Below are 25295 nucleotides of genomic sequence, written 5' to 3'. Positions count from 1 at the left end.
TCAGGCAACTACAGCAGAGGAATTCCAGAAGCACCACTTCCGCTTTGAATGATGTTTATTCAGTGCAACATCTTCTTTTTCTCTTTCTTTTTTAACTCGCTGGTAGTGATCTTCTTCCTTTAAATACCATACAGGCGGCCAGCGATGCCTCTCAAAATATTCTTGATTATCTGATTAAAAAGAAACAATCAAAAATCCCCCAAACAAGCCAATAAGATACATATTCCAGCAATATCTGCAAAAAGTTATGCTGCTAATCACTTATCCAGTCTCTATGTTAGCTAGCTTAGTGAGGATTCTCCCAGTTTCCTCCCTATGCTCTACTTACAGGGTGAAAAGACTTTGAAAGCGGTTGCAGTCAAGAGGCCTTAGTCCACCAAAGAGTGTAAAAAAGCAAGTCCTTTACAGAGTGTATTTTTCATTGTGGAGCCTGAAAATAGCTCTGTTCCTTTTAGCATCACAGAAATCGGTATAGAACATAATGCTTGCCCAGGAATCAGGCTAATGATTATGACCTTTCTTTACAGATAAGAATTTACGAATGCTACTCAAGATAGTGTGGAGGTTCAACCTCATGGCTTAGCTACCTAAGCTCATGTTTGTCTTCATGTTAATCAGCTGGCTGGGGAGAAAGAAGGGGAAACCTCATGAAAACTGGGAAGGAAAGTTGCCCATACCTGAAGATTTAGCTTTGATTTCCTTGCGGAATTTGGAGCAAACACTGTTGTAATTGGTACAGATGTAGTGCAAGCACCAAGCTGCCAGCTGGTTAGCATTGTGGAACTGTAAAGAAAAACAAAGAGCTTATTCCATTTCCTGAGGTTATAATTCATTTTGCAGCCCCAGTTAACAACTAAAGCTAGAACGGTCTCCAGCAGATTGCATCTGCCAGCACTGTCTCCCAAGCATACATGGGAGCTTTTGAGGCTGAAGTGGCCTCTAGATGCCCTAGATCTTGTCGCACAATTCTGCTGGAAGAACCAGTGGCCCAAAAGGTAAGGCTCATGAATAGGTGCTTAGCATGCACGGCATCTGGTAAACTGCATTCAGTCCCACAAAGGATCTGAACCCAAAGCATGCTGGACTTGAATTTTCTAGCATGATTGTACTGGTCGTATATCCCTATCAGTTACTGCAAACCATGCTCCAAAATAACTCCCTGGAAAACTATGCTCGTTGACAGAAATCAAGTATTACTGAAAGCTCAATACAAAATCTTGTACAAGCTTCCTATGGTCGTAAGGAAGCACAGCTGTAATGCAAGTCAGATTGTATAGCACATGTATCTATTTTGGCATTCTGACTGTCTGCTATGATCTTCTCAGGTTATAAACACGTCATATTGATGTAGGTACTGGGCACAGAGGCTATTTTAACAGTAGTTAAACATATTACTTCTGTCTTCAACCAGGAGAAAAAAAAGAAGAAAAAACACTCTTCATAAAATCAAAATTAAGTGAAGTGAGCTGCCTTTTCTTGGAGGGGGTTCAGTCCTGGTTTTGCAACTGCATTATAGGTATTGCAAGATAGGCACTTGAAAGCAGCTCCAGGAAGTCTTGCATTGTGGCCAGCTTGTGCTGTATTTCAGTGCTACTTAAACCCCAGACTTCAAGCCAAGCTGTAGCCAGACTCACCATTAGTGTGAAATCAAGAATAGTAACATATAAAAAAATATTTTAGCTTGTACTACCCTATCTGGGAGACTGCTGTAGCACTCCTTTTGGAAAACAGATATGTGCAGTTTAACTGTGAGCTGGGGGCTCTCTCTTTTCCCAATTTCTGGGATTCAAGAAATATTGAAACATGTTTGAACATATAGTAGTAGGATTTGTGCTTGCTCTGAACTATCAGATGACTGACTCAGAGTAGCCAGTCTAAGTCTCAAATCTAAGAACACAAAAAATGTTGCCTTTGCAATACAGGTCTAAATATATCTACAAGAACTGAATTGAAAGGAACCATTACAAAGCTGAACAGCTTCATTACCTTGCATTTCACAGAATCACAGCATGGTAGGGGTTGGAAGGGACCTCTGAAGATCATCTGGCCCAACCCCCCTGCCAAAGCAGGATCACCTAGGGCAGGTTGCACAGGAATGCGTCCAGTCAGGTTTTGAAGGTCTCCAGAGAAGGAGACTCCACAACCTCTCTGGGCAGCCTGTTCCAGTGCTCCGTCACCCTCACAGTAAAGAAGTTTTTCCTCATGTTGAAGTGGAACTTCCTGTGCTGCAGTTTATGCCTGTTGCCCCTCATCCTATCTTTCAGTAACATTTCGTGTTACTGAAGCATGGCCATGAGAACATGGAGCTTGGAAGCTCCACAATCAAGAAAAACAAAAATATATTTTTGAAATACAACTCCTCTGAGATTACTTAAATAGATGAACCTTTGAACTAATGGAAAAATCTTTTTTAAAATGGAAGATAAAACTAAGTTTTATTCTCAGTCACTCTCAGAACTGCAGACTATAAGCCACTTAGAAGCAATGCTCAAAGCCAGTAAGGTGCTAAATGCAAGTCCTGCAGTTAGCCAGAATATCTTCAAAAAACAGTGCACACTGACCTGTGCCAATTCCAAATAGGATAGTACTTCTCCATCTATTGCAATGCCACTCATGGAGGCTTTTGTCAGCTCTTGTACTGCATGCTGTTCTGTTAGAAGAGAAAACTCATTGCTCACATGGGAAACTGTCACATTTCAAGGTCAGATCATCCACAAGTAACAAAGAACCAAGAAGGCACGTTCTCCCTCCTCCTAGTGTTAACTCTAGCATTATGCAAGTGGCACATTCACCCAGATATCCTGAGCAACTTCAGATTTGGGTGAAGTCAAATTCCGGCCTTTAGAGTTGTGATTGGAGATTCTGCATCACAGGTATAAACTGTCTTGCTCCAGTGGAGCACAGTCGATATGAAAATTTGCCCCTTTGCCTCAACCAAACACTTTATTTCTGATTTCACACACAATTCTTCTCTCTTACAGAAAGCAAGCCTACAATTAATAACCACTCACAGAAGGACAAAGTTCAGCAACCACTAGTCTCTGGCAGAGTGGATGAGTGCAATACTCAATATAAATTATAAATATGGATCAGCTGTTTCTTTTGGGTACTACAAAAGCAATAGCCAAGTTTTTAGGCAACAGTGCACTCGCCATTGCATTGAGGATTTATTAGGGCATACCCACAGCACTGGTATAGAAAAGTTCTCTTTAGGCCCTCTTCAGATTCTCAGATTAGTTGTTCCTAGGGATCCAGATGAAGGCTGACCAGCTCCCCCAAAAGTCACTTCAGTTAAAGAGTCTCCTTAACACTTCCCTAGAATGATTTCCTAGAATTTTAGAGGTTTGAGTGTTTTTTGGGAAATGTTATCAGTTGATTTGATTCTACTAGGTTCAGCTGAGGCCTTTGGACTAAAAATTATCTCATCAAGAATCAATTGGAATGAAATATTCTTAATACTGTATGTATGTTTATGCTGCAACTACCTAAAAAAAGTAACCAGGACTTCAGTTAAAATACGTGTATAAAATCAGGCAATAATGATTTGGTCAGTCAAAACCAGTGAAAGCAAGGTACACAGTCCTGATGCACAACTGAAGGAGAGCTAGGATTTGGTATATGATTAAATTTTGCCTAAATGTTGTCCTGTAAATACATGTAGTTTTGCTTCATCTGTCTGAGTTTTGGCCTTGGCCATGTCTTCAGAACAATGCCAAGTTACATACGACAGAGAAACAAATAAACAAACAAAAAAACCCCAACCCCGGAGGTCTGGAGTGTGTATAGATTTAATTTTAAAACTAAGAAGTATCCTATCCTATAATTTTTCTCTAAATACATGACAGAAATTTTTTCTTCCTGAAATGAGGGTTGAATCCCCATGTATATACCAAAATACCCAATCCCCTTCTAGGCAATGAAAAAGGATCCAGACAGCATTTCTAAAAACGCAATCATCTAGATCAGTTTTGAATTGGCTCAGTTACTCTCTTTGAATAGAAATGTATAATGGAGCACTTAATTCATTACGTAATGGAAAGCCTGGGGTCCATCCTGATTTCAGGTAAATTAACAACAACAGAATGGATATTACAGACCACAGACATTATATCAATGTAAAGAGAAGGTTTACTCTTTCTGTTTTTAAAGCACAAAATACTTCAATGTTCTGAGCTGGTTTGGCACAAAACTAAAAAAGGCAAGAGAAAGGCAAATACTTTTTTCTAAGTGAAAATATCATTTTGTATTACAATAGCCCTTTCAGGAAAAAAAAAAGAAAAATTCCCTGACACTTGAAAAAATCCTGTGTGTTCCAAAACCATTAAAACACGTTTCAGCCATTGCAAAAGACACTGCATTGGACAAGACCACAAATGCTTACCTGCTAGTGCAATCAGGTGAGGAAGGCAAAACCTATTTGCCAATGCGATTAACTCAAGTGTGTCCAGTTCCTGACTGGAGGACAGTTGCTTGGTATACAAGTAATCTAAAACCACTTGCATGCAAGTCTTGTTTATGTTGGGAAGAATTACCTGGAAAAGATATTTAAGAAAAGAGTCTCTAATAATTAAGGAATTTTCATATAGAGGCCGTATGTCACTTCTGCCACTTTGCTGGACTGTCTCTTTTTCTCTTCAAGTCATTTTAGAAATGCAGAAAAAACATTTTTCAAAAAAGAAATTTCCCATTAAAGTTCAAGAAGCTGCCAACAGGTAAGCATACCTCTGGAATCAGATCCTTTGCCAGTTTACATACAAGGAACTCTACCAAGTTACTGGAATTCATAGAATCATAGAACGGTTTGGGTTGGAAGGGACCTTAAAGATCATCTAGTTCCAACTCCCCTGCTATGGGCAGGGACACCTTCCACTAGACCAGGTTGCTCAAAGCCCCATCCAAGCTGGCCTTGAACACTTCCAGGAAGGGGGCATCCACAACTTCTCTGGGCAACCTGTTCCAGTGCCTCACCACCCACATAGTGAAGAATTTCTTTCTTATATCTAATCTAAATTTGCCCTCCTTCAGTTTAAAGCAGACACCCCTTGTCCTATCACTACATGTCCTTGTAAAACATCCCTCTCCAACTTTCTTGTAGGCCCTCTTTAGGTAGTGGAAGGCTGCAATAAGGTCTCCCTGGAGCCTTCTCTTCTCCAGGCTGAACAACCCCAACTCTCTCAGCCTTTCTTCATAGGAGATCTGTCTGCATAGGATCCACATCAAACAGTGAATGTGTTCAATACTTTTTAGCCTGTGAATGAGCAGCTTTGTGGGATACATAAAGCCACTGAGGACTTCACATGCCAAACCTCCCTCAGTAGACTTCTTGAGGAATGCAATATATCTGCTCCTGGCAGCGGATATTCTAGGGATCATGAGAATAACAGAAACCAAAGAATAACAAAAACCCCCACACCTCTTAGTCTGTTTATAAATAACCAAATTATACAAGTAAATGATGGTTGAGAAGGGACTGGAAACTGAAAAAATGAGGCAACGAAAATGTACATCATTTCTGCCACACGTGTAATTAGGCGTAACCACTGTGTAGTGAAAATACTAAGACTAGGACAAAAGCTATCTAATTTCTTGCCAGCACAACTCTAACTCCACTTTACTGCAGGAAAGCCTAAAAGAAGAGGAAGGAAAGTCAGAAAGCCTCACTGTAACCTATTACTGTAGGATCTCAACTACAGTTTGCACACATGATCACTCCTCCAAAGAACAGGGTAAAATTGATTCTTGTGGGGCTCAAGGTTGCAGCAGGTAAGTCTACTTCCAATATCCAAGCTAGTCTATCATATTAATCAGCAGTTTGTAACGAATATCTTCATAACTCAAGAGGTGCTGGCACTGAAGAATGCACTGGGGTATTCTGAAGAACTTGCAGTAAACCAAAATGGCAGAGCAGAAAAATAATAACAAAATTATGATGAGTAATTAAAGGTACATGCAACTTAATCTGACTGCTTGGAAGCAGTCAGCACATACTTCCTGCTAGACAGGGATTAATCATTGTCACGTAGCTGGATGTTAACCTTTGGGGGCTTGTGAATTTTTCTTTCTTTCAGCTCTGCCTGGATGGGTGGGATTCAAACCCAGATCTATTAGTGCTAAAACATGAACATCTTATGCATATCAGCCTCTCTGGGAAGTAGCTCAGTTCTGCAAGTAAGAGGAGTTACTTGTGAAACTCATTCATTACGAATATATTTTTGTTAGTGCAGAGAACAGTAAATTCAGTGAATGAGTTTACAAAATGTTGTCCCAAGTACATAGACAGTAATAAGTAAAAAGTAGATGGTTTTATTTTTTGTAAACCAGTCAAAGGAAACCATTCAATTCACACCTACCTATATTTTAAAACTTCCAAAAGCATTACTAAATGCTTTAAAGTCTACAAAATGGAAGCTAAATATTTTAAATTGGAAAGATGGGCTAAGACTGTTAAGTTAATCATTAAAAACAGGCTGGTAGAAAATAAATGTATATTCTTCATTGCCAAATGTTTCTTATTAGAATCAAGTTATGTATTTTTAATGAACCACTTGTCGAGCATGCCTCTGGGAAAGGAATTATGTTTACAGCTGTATTAGAAGAAGCAATATAAATCTAAGTAGAACACAATCTTCCAGATTATTAAACACAAAAAAACTGAACTCTTCATATGAACAGGACCCGTAAGTATGGAAGGGAACAAGAAAATCAAAACAAAAATCAAAACCTCGATATGGATAAGACACAAGAAAAAAATATTAGCAGAGTGTTTAGAATTTGAAAAACAGACCATGGAGACACCTGAGAATACAAGGCTTCTGCTGCAGAATCTTAATTCAAAGCATTGAGATCTTTAATACTGTACTTTGTACCTGCTTTACTCAAGAGGACAAGCTGATGCACTAGAGAAACTGAGCTTAGTTTCTACTGAAGTACTGTGAAGCCAGCCCCTTTTTCTAGTTTAACACTCCATGTTCTTTAACCCTTTTTCCCTTTAATTCTTTCCTCAATGCCTTAAGAACAAAAGCATCCCAAGTCTGCAAGGGAAGAATAAAGAATCATTCCAGGGATTATTGCAACCCTTCAAATAGATGTAAAATGATGCTTTCATCACCCTAAATCACAGAATCACTAAGGTTGGAAAGGACCTTCAAGATCATCAAGTCCAACCATTAATCCAGCGCCACCATGTCCCCTAAACCACGTCCTGAAATCCATCAGACATTGTAAGCAAAATGGACAAAAATGGACAAATACCTCACTGTTTGAGCTTTCAATAAATGATCCTCCAAACATAGCAGACATCCATTCACAGCTACAGATCAGCAGTGGCTTGTGGGCATTTATGCTTCCATCATCCAATTTAAACGTCACGTCTGCCATGGGAACAAAGAAACGGGCATGCTGCAAGTCTGCGTTTAATTTGTCTCAAGTGAAACTCTGTCTCAAGAATCTACGTTTTGCTTGCACATTGTTAAGCAAGGCCTTCTTTCACTTCCCACAACCTCCATCCCAAAGATAACTCTAGCATTTTATATAGTTAAATTAAAAAGCCTCACTTGAAAGGGGGACATTGGACGTTCACCACTCTGGAAAGTTGGGTCACTTATTTAAAAGCTTGTGTGTAGATTTTGAGAAATTAAACTGCAGAATTGCAGGTTGGAACAGTTGGTCTTGAGTAACACTGTAATTTTGGGCTCATCTCTCCACTCAGACCAATGTAAGCTGTCACAGTTTTTGAAGTCTGTGAAGCGACAGTAACATGAATGAGAAAAGAAATAGCGCTTTTTCTGTCAAAGTGTGTATTTACTTACCAGAAAATGTCCCTTTGCAAAGGCACTCTTTTATCCGATTAGCTTTTCTGACATGAAATGCTTTAGTAATCTCTTGATTCATGAAAGCTTCTTTATTCATAATATTCTCCACCATCATTCGCAAATCAAATACTTCCAAGATTTCAGCGATTTGAGCCAGTCTTGTGAGATCTTTTTCATTTTCATGCAGTTGTCCTGTGTATAAAAACTGCAAAACAGTTTTAAAAGGTCCGGCCTGCACAGATGAATCCATTTTTACCACAGTTACAGGACACGTCCTATTTGAGACAGGATTCACTTGCAGTTCCTTATGCACACTAACAAACCCCTTACCCCAGGATGACAGAGATCTTGCTGCAGAATTTGTTTCACCAGGTTCAGGTTCTATCATGTTTAAAGAGTCAGTACTTCCTGGAGGGGCATTTTTAACGTCAGCAGATTTCAGGGATGTCTCATCACTGTCACCATATGTCTCAGGGTGACTTGTCAGATCACCCTTATTTGTATTTTCTTTATTACACTGTGTTTCAGCCAAGTCTGGACTTTCTTCACATCCCATTAAAAAAAGGTCATAAAACTTTGAAGAGGAGGTAGCTAGGTAAATCTTGTGAGCAAAAATGTATTCCTGTTCTTGGAGGACAAACATAACATCTGCACACAGTGGGCTGTCCAATAAATATCCAGCTTCATTCATGCTTGGTATGGGACACTCAGGAATTTTGATAACTGGAGGAGGGGCTTTTGGAGGTAGAAATGGAGCCTGAAGCAAAGGTTTTTGGACCTTCTTCAAATGAGATTTCCAGAACTGCAGGTGTCTTCTGGAGATCAGGGCAGCTCTAATCGCATTGTCAAACACATCTTTAATCCCAAACTGGTCAAATACACTGGTTTCATAGTACGGTATCCCAAGTTCCTTGGCAACCTCTCTGCCTCTTTCTGGTGGCAAAATGTCTCCTCTTTTTATTGGCCTAGGGTTAAACAAAAAATAACCTTCTCAAACACAACAATCATCACAAAGTTACTCCAGAAAGCATGGAATTTTACAAAATGTCTCAGCACCAATTCTGAGGTAACTATAATTCAAATGAAACAAAATATAAAATTAAGGTCACAAAGCCCTTTGGAAATGTACAACCATGACTACAGAGAATTTTAGATTAGCACATACTTGTAATTTTGTTTAAGTTTAGTGGTGTCTTTTCAATGTTACGAAAAATATGTAGAAATTATTTGCACAAAATGGAGCAAGTCTTGTCTCTGTTAAAGGGAAATGTACAGTAAAAAAGTTGATAGGATGCTTGAGAACTTTAATAATTTAAAAAACGTCCTAACATCCCTTTCTACTCAGATATTCTGTCAGTATCTTTCTTTGTATTAATCATTTAAACTCAAATGGAAATTCTCATGACATAGAAATGCCACAAATATAGCTAAATATGAAATGCGAAATATTGCTTAAGCTTATGCTTTTTCAACCAAATCATAATAGCCTACAGCAAAAGTGTAACTGAACACAGACTTCAAGAGATAGGCCTGTTTCGACTGTAGAAGCATTATATGGGAACTCTTGAATTTCCAGAGCAGCTCTAGTACATGACGTAGGGTAAACGAACCAGAAAAAAGTCTGGGCTAGGATTGATTTTCCCAACAAAAAATCATCTCAGCAGTAGACATGACCGAACAGTGTGTTCTCTGAACATACCATATTGGGCAGACACAAGCTGGCACAGACTTAGCACACTCCAGATAACAGCTTGCTTTAGTTGCCAGCTAGTAACCAGTTCAGGTGGCAGAATCGCAGAATCACAGAATCATTAAGGTTGGAAAGGACCTTCAAGATCATCAAGTCCAACCATTAAACCAGTGCCACCATGTTCCCTGAACCATGTCCTGAAGCGCCACCTCCATACGTTTTTTGAACACTTCCAGAGATGGCAACTCCACTACCTCCCTGCGCAGCCTGTTCCAATGCTTGACCACCCTCTCGGTGAAGAAATTTTTCCTAATATCCAATCTAAACCTCCCCTGGCACAACTTGAGGCCATTTCCTCTCGTCCTATCACTGGTTACTTGAGAGAAGAGACCAATACCCTCGTCGCCACAACCCCCTTTCAGGTAGTTGTAGAGAGCGAGAAGGTCTCCCCTCAGCCTCCTCTTCTCCAGACTAAACAACCCCAGTTCTCTCGGCTGCTCCTCATAAGACTTATGCTCCAGACCCCTCACCAGCTTCGTTGCCCTTCTTTGGACACGCTCGAGCACCTCAGCGTCCTTCTTGTGGTGAGAGGCCCAAAACTGAACACAGTATTCAAGGTGTGGCCTCACCAGTGCCGAGTACACGGCCACGATCACTTCCCTACTCCTGCTGGCCACGCTATTTCTGATACAGGCCAGGACGTTGTTGGCCTTCTTGGCCACCTGGGCACACTGCCAGCTCATATTCAGCCGGCTGTCAACCAGCACCCCCAGGTCCTTTTCTGCCGGGCAGCTCTCCAGCCACTCCTCCCCAAGCCTGTAGCGTTGCATGGGGTTGTTGTGGCCGAAGTGCAGGACCCTGCACTTGGCCTTATTAAACCTCATACAGTTGAGGTTGAAGTCTGTGCTAGACATGCAGAGTACTTATTCAAACTTTATTAATGGTGAGATCAGAAAGGAGGTTTAGGGCAGAGAAGAATTTTGAGTTTTGAAAAAACATTTCATTTTTAAAGAGTCAACCAAAAAGCCCACCCCACCCACACAGTAAGGAAATGTTTAATAAACAAACAAACCTATGAAAATCATATTGCCAAGTCAAGAATTTGAATGCAATGCAATGCAAAGTTTTCTAAGATCCCATGAAATATTAATTCAATCCCTTTGCGGAAATTTGTTACAATATAGTCTTTAATTACATGATCATGGATATTATTTCCATGAATCTGGTCTCATTCAAATTCACATAAAAGGAAGAAATTAGAAGTGAGCAGAAATTTGTGGGACTGTTTTGCCTCGACATGTGAACACTTGTCTTTGGATCTGGTAAAAACAAAGCTTCTCCAGAATGACCCCAAACTCTCTTTTAATCTCCAAACTTTAAAAAATTTAATTTGCAACTAATTTATTTTCTGACATGATCTAGGATTACGTTTACAAAAAAATAATAGTTGAGAATTAAGAAAACTTGAGTAGAATCTGTCAGTTTAAAACAGCACCTGACAGTAATGACAGGGCAGGACATGATACACATGTTCAGATGGAGAAAGACATATATGAAAACCACCAATAATCTCTACATTATCAGGCACCCAAACAAGTTTAGATATCCAATGAACAAAAAATATTGTGGGGAAACATATCATAACTGCGTATGTTAAAGAAGTACCCAACGCAGACAACAGAATTAAAAAGAAGAAAGCACATATATTCTCATTTTACAAAAAACAGGAATCTAGGCTTTCTCATTTCTCTTTTGAAAGCACTGTACCTGATTACCAACGTGATTTTTTTTAATTCTCATTTTTGTTTAAACTTTACCTTGCCAAAGGCCGTCTGGCTCTGTTCACAGCCTCAAGATCTGCATAGCGGAGATCTAGTTGGCAGCCCACCAGAATGACAGGTGTGCGAGGACAGAAGTGTTTGATTTCTTGATGCCACATCGTTTTCACATGATTCAGGGAATTAGGATTAGCAATTGAAAAGCACAGAACAACTACATCAGACCTAGAAAGGCAACAAGAAAATATCCAATTAAAATCCAACAAACGTGCTCTCCACTGCAGCTTCATTTATTTTCATCACTCCAGCTTCAAGCTACTCCACTCTACGCTTTGAAAAATGTGCTGACACCCAGATGTCAGAATACACGTTGTTCGTGCAGAGGTTTGATTGAAGCTACACATTTCACCACAAAAGCATGGGAGCACAAATCCACACACCTAGGAAGCACTGCCCCTCTATGCCAAGAGATGATCCCTGCACATATGAACACAGCCCTAAGAAGAGAGGTAGGGCTTGCCATTTTCTGCTTTTACGCTACATCACAGGGTGTCATTGCTCAAGAAACAATTCTGCTGACTGGACACCTAGATTGCAATTCAAAGATCACTGGTGCATAGGAGTTAGAAAGGAGTTATGCAAAACTTCAGAACAGCCACACAGGCAGACACTTCTGAACTTGTAATGGAGAAATACCTTTACTGCACCGTTTTAGATAGTGAAGTGGGCTCCTTTGCAATGCACTTTGCACAGCAATTCTCTAATGTCTTTAATAAATAACCTGTTAGAAGGGCAAATTACTGCAGAACGACCATTTCTACAATATAAGCAAAAATAAACATTACAATGAAAATAAGGTCAGTAAAGTGTAGAATAGGACAGTGGCTTAAATCAGAGTAAGCATGACAATATTTGCAGACTTTTAAAGGTTTTAAGAAAATAAGAAGTACTTCACTAAATAAACTTGCTTTATAAATTGGAAGTATGAGGATTAAGGTTGACAGTTTATCCACTAAACCACCACCAAATTCTTGTCAGAGCTAGCACCCTTAAGGCAGGCAAATGCTTGAATACTTGTCTCAGGGCATTCCTAACTTGGGGCAATTTCATGATTTATAAACTGGGATGGGATGTTACAAAGCAGTTCTCAAGCTCTTTGGTCTCTCATGGGAAAAAAAGAAAAGAAGAAAAAAAAGTTTAATTGAAACTCCTAAGAAAAACTGAAAAGAAGGGATATTTTGAGGAGGCAACTTACTGCTACAGAATTGTCAGCAGGATAAGCTCAGTAATACTATGTCTATCTCACTTCTATTATTTAATTTAGCACAAATGTGTAATGTCTGCAGTTTGTGTAATGTATAGAGCAGCGGCAGTGAATCTTAACATTCACCTTTTAAATAATGAAATACCTTCTCAGTACTGCTGCTTTCTACATTTCACTGAGGGCACAGATATATCCAGCAAGACTGTTTCTAAAGATAGCTGCATACAATACGGGTACTGCTGTGAGCATAAATTTAATGCAAGAGAAATGCTCCTGCTTCAAGTTTGTGTCTTATATAAACTGCAACACATCTGTCATATCTAGAAACAAGGCCTTTTCAAGCAGCTAATACACTAGTCTTCTACATAACTGAGACAAACACCTTTTAAACTCAAACTTGCTCTGTTCAAGGTCACATAAGAGTAAAACCTAGGCCCCAGCAGACATCAGGACTGCCAGTGGGGCAAGCATTGGCTGTCTGGCTGGTCCTAACCCTAACTAAGCATCTTAGAGAGATAGACTGTCTTGCGTCCTTCAGAAATTAAAACCCAAGCCAAGTAATTGCAGTCACAAGTATCCAACCCTCCCAACTCTACAAAACATAAGACACACATCTCAGAAAACCAAAAGGGAATAGAGCTCCAGCAGGAGTTCACAGGCAGGAGGTGATAACAGCTCCCCCATGGCACTGCTGCTGACCAGTGCCGGGCTGGCCACAGATCTGGGCTCCTGGGAAGAGCCAGTGATGACCTGTTTCCTTGGACAGAACAGGCCCAGACTATCCAGCAGACTGGCCTCAGCACAGCCTTGCATGTGTTACAGCCCTTGCCAAGGGACTCTCACATTTTTGCCACAGAGCTGCATATGGTTGTTGAGCAACTCGTCACAGCGGACCTTCCCTGGGCAACCATAAAACTGAGCTGGGAAAAGCTGTTTTCTTTACCCATAGCTCACAACACACATAGCATTGCACTAAAAAGATGTTTCCATCTTACTGCCTTCCAAATGAAGTGAAAAGCAGAATAAAGAGGTAAAAAAATGTGATTTGCGTATTATTTATCTTGTGTTAAAACCTGGACTTCCCCATAAAATGAATAGCCTGAGAGTTCTGTATTGAACAGGGAGAAATAAATGGCCCTGTGCCATAAACAGGATGGATGGGAAATCACTGGGTAGCAACAGAGTTCACACGCTGAACCAGCATCACAGCTGGGTCTGCTAGCTCACAAAATACATCTACCTTATCATAAATTAAGTTTTCATTCAAGTCATAACCATGATTTGCACTATTAGTACAAACTGGAGACAGTAATATATGAGGAAGATTAACTGTGTACGTAGGTCTGTGAACATCTGGGGAAACAGTCCTTTAGAAACTTAATTCCTACAATTCCTTTTAATGTCAAAGGCACATTTACAACTTGCTAATGCCTCAGTATAAAGTTTGGTTTGACATTTATTCATAAAAGCCTGAACATGTCAGGTTAAAATAATACATTAATAATTCCCAAACATAAAAAATTTACCAATGTTATTTTAATATTCTCAGGGAACAAAAAAGGATAGGATTTAAAAAAAATATCTAATTTATTGCCATTTTGGTGCAGTTTGGTTACTTGGAGAATGAGAAAGGATTAATCAGGTTTAATTCTGCTTTGTTCTTTCTCTCTGCAGCAATATATTCACAAAGCTGCTTTTTTCTAAAAAGAAATTTCATAACCATTTTCCAGTAAAATTCAGGAATTACTCAAGAAACATGTCCATAGACTTGAATACCAAAAAGTGCTTTAGAACTTCTCCATCACATTCCTCCTGGAGTACCATCCAATTGAGATGGGCAATTGATGAGGCACTGTGTGCATCCACCTTTGTTAAATACAACACAAGTGTATGATTACATTTACTGCATATACTGATGTTTGATACTGAAGTATCACAAGAAACAAAGATAAGTATTACAAATAACTCAGCAAAGAGAAATGGTAGCTTGGATATCCAACACATTGTCTTGTAGATTCAGTGGGACATGTTGGAAATGCATAAATGATTTATTCTTACATTCTGCTTTTCTGGTTTATCAGAAGAAATTGTGAATCATCCACTGTTATTATTTGAAATATCCGAACATACTTAAGCATCACCAAAACTCATAACTTCTGTGTGACTTGCTCTAGCATGTGATCAACCACCAGTGAAACACTCTGCATCACCAATGTAAGAAAACAGCTGTCTTTCTACTCACTGGAGCTCCAAACAGGGGAGAACAAAATTTAGATGTGTGAGGCTTGGCAGGTGGAAAAGAGGAACAGATTCTCTCAGCTGTAGGCAAATAAACCACGACCCACATGTTTGGCTCACAAGACTTCTGTGCTGGAGTCTTACATTAAAGCATAAGAGCACCGTAAGAGTATTTAAAATGGTCCTCTTGGAGTCACAAAAATAATTCTTAATGCAAAACATACACATCTGAAGTCATCCCAGCTTGGTTTAAAAACATAGTTACGGACTGCCTATAGGAGGCTTCTATGGGTAAAGAACGAACCTTACTACCATTCCGAGAAGTAACCCATCTACCTAACATAGGTATTATCTCAACGTGTTCAGTGATATTTTCCCAATCTTGAATAAGAACAACTTTTGATGGAAGCAAGTACCCCTTTTCAGACTTCAGAACATGAAAGAAACCCTCTAGAGAACCAAATCTCTGGCAGGAATCAGCACATGGTGTGCTGCTGTCCTGTGAGCTCCTAGTGTGTGAATTATGAACTCTATCTGATGTACAGAGCGCAGTCCAAGTCACTGCTGAAAAGCGAGCAGTATAGCTCTGCGAAAGACAAGACAACTTTAAATTATCAACTTTGGCTTTCAGCAGTGGTCAAGCTACAGGTAACCATTGTAACCATCTGGAAGTTACTCTGCAATCACTACAATGAAAAACTTGTGAGGTGGGGGAGAAAAAGCAGTATATTAGCTATGTAACAAGCTTTTCTGATTGAGCTGTTAGAAGCAACAGAGAAGTTACTATTTTCTAACTAGAGCTGTTTTGTGTAACAGAGCACTCCATTGGTTTGGACTGAGATTTTGAAAGACTCCTCTGCTTACATGCTATGGGTGTTCCAGAACTGGTGTAATGAGCTGCTCTGCAGATGTACCTACACACCACATTGCTGATCCATCTCTCAGTGAAAAACTGCTACATTATTTTCCGTCTTCCCTAATTCTCTTATTTTAGACAGAACTTCAAGGAAACAGCAATATTAAATGATTATCTCATACATTCCATGGCAAGTGTGTTTAAAAATTTTATGTTTCATAGTCTGAATCTAGAGTTATATAATGTGGTACTGGCTGCAGATACACTAACATGGGTTTATGTCTCATTAAAGAAACAGGCTGCCTTCTGAAATGTACACACTGCATTACCTAGGAAGAAGTTGTTCCCTCTGGTTTCTAATTTACAAGTTACTGGGAAAAACTGCTGCATGCAAGAATTGCTGGTCATATGTATGGGGTATCATTTGCCATATAGTCATGGAATAATACTGTTGGGTTTGGAAAGGGGAAGAAATAAAGCTGTAAGGAATAGAGAATGTGAAAAGGAGATGTCTCTGATCTGGAAATCAGTGGAGGGAGTGGGAAAGAGGGAAAGGAGGAAGACTGAACAGTATTGCCACACTATCTTCTCATCTTTTTAGAGGACAAGTCAAAAGTACATATTTTGTTTTAGAGAGCTTAAAGGAGACCCAAGAGTTAAATCTCACAGAATCAGTTCAAGGACAGATAAATTATATTTTGGTTGACAAGAAGTCCATTGCACATATTTAATCAAAAATCAAATAAAACTTCAAGAATAGACTTGGGGGTGAGGAAAAAAACCCCCACAGTAGATTTCTCCTATTATACTCTTTATTTTCCCCAGTTTTTAGATATCAGCTTTCTTTGAGAAGAAGCAAGGTTGAAGTAAGGGAGTCTATTAGAATTCTACAGAGCAGACAATTTGGTAGAGGTTCATCCAAATTTTTAGACTCTCTTGACTTTACCAGAACAGCTAATCCTTGGACATTTATTTATCAAGAAAAGGTTTCTTTACTTTTACTCCTTCTGCCCTAATTTTTTTTCCCTACACACACTTTCCATAATTTTCCCAAGGTTCCTTAGAGACCTGCATCACAGCTGAACATATCCCACTTGAGACCAGAATTTGACAAGGGCTGTTTCTAGTGTCCACCTGCACAGTCCTTCAACCACCTGAAAGGAAAGACTGTGTAGGGCAGCAGCCTGAATGCAAATACCAGCTCCGAAATTCCCAAACACATTAGGTTCAGGCAGTAGAAGGCCATCTAAGAATTAAATTGGTAATTTATGGCTGAACAAAAGCCTGCCACATCTCCATGTCAATCCAGATACATTTTGAAGAGAGAGTCACTCAGTTATACAACGTCTTTTATGCATGCATCTCACAGAGCTGAAAAAAAAAACCTGTGCAGATAAGCAAGGCTGATAAAGTGTACTCAGTTTTTAGTAAATGCAGTTGCAGCCATCACATGAAATGAGAAGAAATTCATTAAGTGACTGGTGAGCATAACAAAATGACCTGAAGACACAGGACTTACGTGCACACACTCAAAACAGATGAGAGGCTAGGAAAACTAAAATGCAGGGGGTGCCTGGCATGTGAAGAACTGAAGAAATCCAGGTAAGGCAGGGCAAGACCATGCAGTGCCCTGGATGTGAGCAGGAGAATCAATTAGTTCTATACTTTACCTACAGCAGTGAAGCTTCTTAAGTACTGGTGTAATGTGCGAAACTTTCAAAATGCCCTGAAATATATTCAGATTTTGTGGTGAGTAGCATGCAGATCTATTTCTAAAATTTCTGCAATGTAATTTTTAGTAGGTAACAACAGTAATAATAAGAAGATAAAGCTACCCTTAAGAAAATCACATATTTCAAGACTGTGCTTCAAAAGTGGAAAGAGTTTTCCCGTACATTCCTTACAAACAATACATCATTCTTAAATGTTAAGCATTTTTAAATCTCTTCTATGTCCTTTGAGGTGGTCATGGGAGAACAATAGTGCATTTACAGAGAATGACAAAAAATGTTTTGAGATCACAAAGAATGATTAAAATATCTCATTTTTCATGGCAAAATCCAGTAAGAGCTACTCTTATTGTACAAATGCCTGACTAGCAATAGTGCTAAAAACAATGGCAAAGGTGTGTGGAACAATGTAACAAGAGGAAAACAATTTTCTTTTTAATTTAAAGGACTGCTTACACTGTCTTCGAATTTGGTTCATTTTATTGCTGGCTATAAGAAGTAAATTCACCCATAATTCAGGTTCAGCATTTACATATGAAAAATTCCATCTTAGTGCTAAATAGAACTTTGCAGTTGAAACAGGCTGCCTGCAAGGTACCCTAGCACAATTCTGGGATAAATTTTGCCAGTAGACTCAGTAAAAGTCTCTTTGGAATCCAGTATTTTTCAGTAAACACAATGACCATAACATACCAATAGATGCCTTTTTCCCCTCCCTGGAGCAGAGATGTTAATTATTGCATTTCTAACACAGAAACAAAAGGTCTATAATAAATACAATTCTAGAGACAGTTAACTGAGGCTGAAATACTGAAATATCTGTGTACCACATGCAAAGTCAGGGTTTATAAAAGTCACAAAGCCTGAACACCAAATCAATGGAGAAGGATGAAAAAAAATGCTAGAGAAAGAGAAGGTACGGGGATAGCTGGAACACATCTGATCAACCTGGGGCAAACACCAAAACTCACAATATCAAAGGGACTGATAAAAATATAGCTAAAAATGTTGTTTTAAGACATATCCCAGCTGACCGCTGTCTCCAGACAGCAGTCAGAAAATAAAATAATAAGAAATAAATTCACAAAGCAATGGAGAAAGCATAAACATAGGGAAAGGAGGGCTTTTCAAGCTTATTTGTTGTTATTGTAAGGAGGCAGCTTACAAATGAGAACCATATGCTATCTCTCTACAGAAAACCAATTAACTTTCATCAAAGATACTGCAGAAGAATAAATGAAAGAAGAAATGTATCCTTTCTTTACTCCTGGCCCCATCATCTAAAAAAACCCAGGAACTAATGATCTATCACAAAAAATGTATTGAATTTAAAAGAAGTAAGAAGAGATTTAGTTAAAGCATCATTTGAAGCAACATGTTTAGAAGAAAAAATTATTTCAAGGTAGGGGAGGGATGTAAGGATGGAAAAGAAAAAAGAAAGAGGAAGATCCAAAGCTAGGTCCCAAATTCAGTAATAGTATAATTCCTTCTAAGTATTGATGAAAAACACAGAGACAAAGCCAGGGACAAGACAAAGAGCGAGGTAAAAATCCAGAGAAGATGAAAGAATGATAGGGTCTGGTTTGCATCCAGTATGAGAGTAACTTCTGAGGTCACAGAATAAAAGAAAACTAGATATTAACAGATGCTAGATGCAGCTCTTTCTCTGGGGAGAAAATAGAGACTTTCATATTTTTTGCTTTCCTTGGGCTATCACCAAAACCAGCTTCCTCCTCTTTTTTATTTAAAAAAAAACACTGTCAAGAAATTTTACCTGGTAAGTTGATGTCACAAGGTTATTGACAAGAACTCAGCTTAAAACAGTTACATCTGGTTGTGCAGAGTGGTTTTCATATAAGATGCATGAGAATGATTCAAAGCTGCACCAGGGACGGTTTAGACTGGACATTAGGAAGCATTTCTGTACTGAGAGGGTGGTCAAACACTGGAACGGGCTTCCTAGAGAGGTGGTCGATGCCCCAAGCCTGTCAGTGTTTGAGAGATATTTGGACAATGCCCTTAATAAAATGTTGTAACTTGGTCAGCCCTGAATTGATCAGGCAGTTGGACTAGCTGGTCGTTGTAGGTCCCTTCCAACTTGAAATAGTCACATTCTATTCTATTCTGATATATGTATGAGAAAATCCAGACTGAGATCCTGAGGCCCTTGGCATAGAAAACAGCTCAAGAAATCCACTTAGAACCTATTCACAAAGAAATAATTCACTAAGATGAAGATTTTGATGGAAAGTCACTTCCCAGGTTTAGCATTTCCAAAAGATTTTGATGTTGCCTTGTGGTCTTTTAGGATAGAGCCCAAATGCCCTCTTTCCATCCAGCCACTGACATAGGAAAGCAAGGAAAAATGGAAAATTATGTAATACCACAAATAACATTTGACACATACTTTTTAATTTGAGTCAAGGAAGACTTAAAGAATTACAAGTGCCTCTCTATTATAGATAGATTATATATACACCAAGCTGAGCCTCAGACCCTCCAACAATCATTTGGCACACACCTTTTTAAAGGAAGGATTCCTAACAGCAGTTGCATAGCAACCTTCTTCTACTCACAATATGGAACCACGGTGGGATGTAGAGAAGGAAAGTAGTAGATCTGCATTAATTTGACTGGTTTAAGTATATAAAGCATATACTTTCCCATCGAATGAGTGAAAAAGCCTCAAAAGTTAATGTAGATAACGAAAGAAGAAAAAACTACTGCATACACACACCACATCAGAATAAAATTACTTGAGAATACTACCTCTTTGTGACTCTCTCTGTTTATTCTAGTCTTTCTTTGGGCTGAGCTGAGTTGAACTCAAAGGAGAAAAAAAATAATGAAAATAAAAAAATGTTTATTACAGGAGTTCTTCATGACTGCTTAATGAAGAACCTGAGTAGCCTATAAACCACTGTAAAGTAGATGGGGAGGCTCACAAAGTTTGGTATTTGAAGATAATTCAAAGATATTGCGTATTGCTTTTTTGTGGCAGCAAAACCTAGCACAAAGAAGCAGCCACAGTGAGAGACATCTGAAAACAACTGGATTCCACATCAGCTGACCCTTTGCTAACAAAGCAAAACACTATCTTGCGTCTGTTAAGTGCTAATGCTGTGAAGACACATCTCTGATGACACCCTCCAACCCATGCCAGTAAATGGCTCGTAAGGCATGTGGAAGGTGGAGAATTGTTATAACATAAAAACAAGGGTAGCAAGACTGCAGGGTAAAGTGGAGACCTTCATTCAAAGTCCTTCTGAAGCCCTGGGCCTTCTGTGAAGAGAGGAGAGGAGCTGCTGGCCCACTCTCAGCAAGCACAGGCAGTGAGTCACAGAGGGCACTGATCTAACTAAAGGCAAACAGAGGTAACTCTGTGAAGACACCCACCTCACCCTAATATCACTGAATTTGCTGAATGCAAATACCATTTTACATCAAAGTTACCTGGGTTTTGTTTTTATAGATATATCATCATCGCTGTCCTTTAAGAAACAGAAACATTAGACAAAACAACCCTAAAGAGATCGGTGGAAGTCTTCAAATCTTGGACCCTTTTAAGCTGTTGTTCAGAAGTTATATTTCTATGGTTCAATTACATTGAAGTAACTGGTTAAGGATATCGTAATCACACAGAAAAAGATGAATGCATGTGTTTCTCTGTGTATGTACAAAACCCACAAGGCTTATGAAACCCATTCACAACAGAGGAAATACTCTAAACATATTTTAAGAGGCTCTGTCAGCAGTCTCACAGCAAAGCTCATTCACATGTGTAAGTCACGAGGAAAAAGCTGTTTTCTGTCCATGCTGTATGAACAGATTTTGTTTGGTCTACAGCTCATATTTAAGTTGCAAGTAAATAAATCATCCTAGCTGAATCAGCTGACAAACCACATTCATGGTATTGAGAATAAATATTTGATTGGGACTGAATTAACTCATTGCAGATTTGCGCTCATGTTTACACATACTAGAGCTGCATGTATCGCAAAACAGGATATGTAGGATATTAATCAAATTGTAGTCAAACATGTTTACCTCAAAAAAATAGAAAAGGGTACAAAAGAAAAGAAGTGCAAGCCAGTCTGTGTCCTATTTTGCTTTTAGAATTAGTTTGAACACAATGACATGCTGACATTCTCATTCAAAACCAGACTGGACAGAAGGATAGAGGATAGTGAATCCTGACAGCTGAAATGTAAATTAAGATATTTTCATGTCTTTACACATGCAGTTGTGCCTCCCAGGAAAATTGGTACATAATAATAACAACTTGAGCTTTATATAAAGTTCCCACCTTACTTGCAGCCTTAGAGAATACAATAGCACTAAGACTAGATTGTTATTAAAGAAAGAAGTGTCTAGGAGCTAGAAGTCAATACGCTAATCATAACAAAGACATTGTCAGTTTACAACATTTTGGAGTGATTTTGCATTGAATGAAACCCCGTGGCACAATATCAACAAATGACTGTTTGGCATCACATAATGCCTAAGCTGAACTGAACAGGATGCTTCCAAAAACTAGAGCGTGTGCTTCAGTTAAGGAAAAAAAAAAGTCATGCTATAAAATTGCAGCAAATATTTCCACAAGTCCCTCCAGCCACATCCCCCTCCCTTCCTTAAGCTGTCAGGAACTGTTTCCCAAAGCTCACAGAGGATTGTGATTATTAAACTAAACACCACACAGTAGAACGCAAGCCGGATCTCACTCCCCATACTCCCATTTTAAAGGATGGCAATATAAGCATTAACTATTCCATCCTCAATAGCATTCAAATACGTTTCTCTCTTTCTGTCACACAAAAAATAGTGGAAAACACATTTCTTTTGTCAGTCTCCTGTCATGTTTCTATCTGTGCAAAATAAAGAATTAAGAAGGATATATCTTTGCTGCAAGTCCTATTAACTGTTCAGCCTGTCATCTATAGCATAATCTATTTATGTAACATTTTGTAAAACTGTATGGAACAACCTCTTCCAATGAGCAGCAGGTGAATTAATGACCTGCTGGTTCTTGTTACACCACGTTTAGGACAATTAGAGGTCTTAGCTGAGTGTTTGGCTGAAATAAGCCTTCCCCTGCATAAGAGGCAAATGCATAAAACAATTTGAAGGGAACCAAAGGGTTATGTGATTACATGATCCCTCAGATAATCAGAAACATGGGACACTTGTAGATGTAGCCCTGAGCAGTTTGGCATAAAATACTCCTTTCACTGTACTGCAAGATTTGACTCATCTATGAGTAGACCGTAGTTCAACGAAGAGATGTGATTTAAAATCAATTCCTAGAAATGTGAACATTCAATATTGGAAATCTCTTTTTAAAATGCTGAAATTGATAAAACATTAAACAGCTGGTTTTAAATGAAACAGTAATACCTTTCAAAACAATGAAGTACCTAATCAGTGCTTACAATTAGGAAATTTTACAACCGAAATTCTATTTATAAAACAGTCTCTTTAGAGTTTCCACTTACTTTCTGCATTAACAGACTTGCTGAAAAATCACTTACAGAACAGCAGGTTTCCAGAACAGCCTTTTTCAGTTGATCAGGGTAAAACAAACCTTATTCTACATGGGTTCAATTCTGCTAACACCACAAATGAATCACTATGTGCATATGCTTAATCCCACAAGATCTCAAGTTATTCATGTCCTCCTTGGAGTTTGCAGGATTAGAATCTAAGTATGTTGTCTTCCCCCTCTCCTGTCCTGTCAGTAAACATGGGTTCAGAGTTCAAAACATGCCTGATTTTGTTCTCCTAATCTCTAGTAATCTTCTCAGTGACACAGTATCTGTTGCAGAATATCAGGAGGCCACATCAAAGAGGAACAGTTAGTGGAAACATTAAGTTACATCCATATTTATCAAAGTAGGCTCCCTATGCTGGCAAATGTTAAAACAGTATCTATTCACAAATTCAAGTAGCACTAAATATTAAGGTCAACGTTACCTTAAAGTCAGTAATTTTCCTCACTCACAAAGCTTATTTAAAAATGGCACAGGTTGTATAGCCCAGATGTGTGGCTACTTTAGTTCCTGATGCAAAATTCAAGGTAATTCATGACTTTGTGAAAACACAACTAACACAGTGCTGTATACAAAGGAGTTTTGTACAAATTGCCATACCAAGTTTTACAGTGTGTAAATTTAACTGGTGGATTCAACTAGCAGAACCCTCTCCAGCAGTTCTAAGGGGTGGAGAACAGAAAAGACTGTCATCCTTCAAAATCACTTGTTTCATCAGGCAACACAGAGAGAAGGAAAACAGTAAGACAGTACATTTTGGAAACATGGAATCCAAAGCTGGGACAGACACTCTACAAGGGCTGCTTCCAGCTGGAAACAAAGTAAGTATCTGTCTATGGAAATCTGATCATCTGCAGTGACTGAAGCAGATACGAAAAGGATATGAAAAAGTTCAAGAAGGCAAAAAACTTGTGAGGACCAAGACCTCACTCAGATGTCAGTTAGGAAAATATCTGTCCAAAATCCATCTTCAGGTCAGTATTTGCCCAATACAGGTGATCTGTTCTCATTATATGTATATCCAAATGTCTGTTATTCAGCTGTTCTGCTGTCTGTACTGCCACAAGGCCAGATCTAATTACCATTAAACAAAACTGAAAGACTATCACAGGCTTCAGTCCTCGTTGAAACTGTGCTGAAGTTATATTATACAAGCTGGAAAAATTTAGATTACATTAATTTTGATTGTGGTTTTGGATGGGTTTTTTTAGAATTGCCAGTGTTAATCAATTCACTAGCAGACACTTGATATTTATAGAAGAAAAACAGCTCTCAAGCTAGCTGCCCATTCAACATCATAGGTTTTAACAAAATAAATATTTCATGGAGTAGGAGTGATGTTTCCCAACATCTCTCCTGGTTGGTTGCTTGTCAGGCAATTATATCATACATTGCTTACACAGGCAGGGAATGCTGATGTTCAATTTTATAAAACTACAATCTTATTTTTGGAAATGTTCTTTAAAATTTGAAATAGGACAACAGTTGTTGACAGAGCTTAGCAGGCTGTTCAAGGAAATGTAGCATAGTAAAACTACGCTGCTTTTTAAATATTTATATCTTTTTAATCCTTGCAGCAGATAATCCTCTTTGCAGTAGGCAGGAACATGAATACCGTTGATTGTTTTTAAGTCCTTGCTTTTCAAAATTAATATTTGCAAATTTTTTTTTCACTAAAATTTTACTACAAGTATTACTTAAAATTTTGGTTGGATCAATTTACCTTCCATAAGCAAAGCGCCTGTCTTTGTGGTGGTCCCCAAACGTATCCCACAGCCTGAGAGAGACACTCACTTCATCCACAACATCTCTTGAGCGTTCAAGGACCTAGAACAGAATACACATGGCATTCTCTTTCTGTGCATCAAACAAGTACATTTCTAACTCGCCCTGTAAGAAGGTCCAAAGCATAATAGACCAAGAGTCTATCACGTATAGTTTTCAGCAAATGCTGTATTTTATAAAACAGGCAGAATATGCATATTCCTAAAAATAGGTTTGATAAAAAAAAAAAATTTACTTTGGAATGAGAGACTTGGGGAGATGTGTATCAGACCATGGCTACAGTACAGACTGCGCGTAAAATACTTGTGAGCTCACTGCCACATCCTGACAAGGAAAGACTTGCCAATAAATAATAGTACAACCTCACAGCATGTGCTCCATATTTTGTACACCTGCAGTCCTTACCTCTTGGCAGACACGGTATTGATCAATGGCCCAGACAGTTGGTACGTGAGTTGCCAGCAGCTGATACTGAGTCAAGGTTGTATTGCATGCTCTTGCACAGATTAGACGAGTCTTTCCTACTGCATTATCTCCAACCACCACACACTTGATAGTTTCAACGTTGGGTCTTTCGTAGTCCATGTCAGTGTCCAT

At 38.8% G+C, this 25295-nt stretch overlaps 1 protein-coding gene across 1 annotated transcript; it reads right to left on the bottom strand.

Moving 5' to 3' along the window:
- Positions 1 to 25295, bottom strand: RHOBTB1 (Rho related BTB domain containing 1; the record flags this gene model as incomplete). Its single annotated transcript, XM_082002584.1, has 9 exons — positions 1 to 170; positions 678 to 783; positions 2562 to 2650; positions 4382 to 4532; positions 7252 to 7370; positions 7809 to 8776; positions 11319 to 11504; positions 24637 to 24740; positions 25104 to 25295. 9 exons carry the CDS (start codon positions 25293 to 25295, stop codon positions 1 to 3), a joined length of 2085 nt encoding a protein of 694 aa, XP_081858710.1.

This window comes from Phaethon aethereus, assembly GCF_964289735.1.
Source record: "Phaethon aethereus genome assembly, chromosome: 7".
NCBI lineage: Eukaryota > Metazoa > Chordata > Aves > Phaethontiformes > Phaethontidae > Phaethon > Phaethon aethereus.
This window is presented reverse-complemented; position numbering and strand designations above follow the sequence as displayed.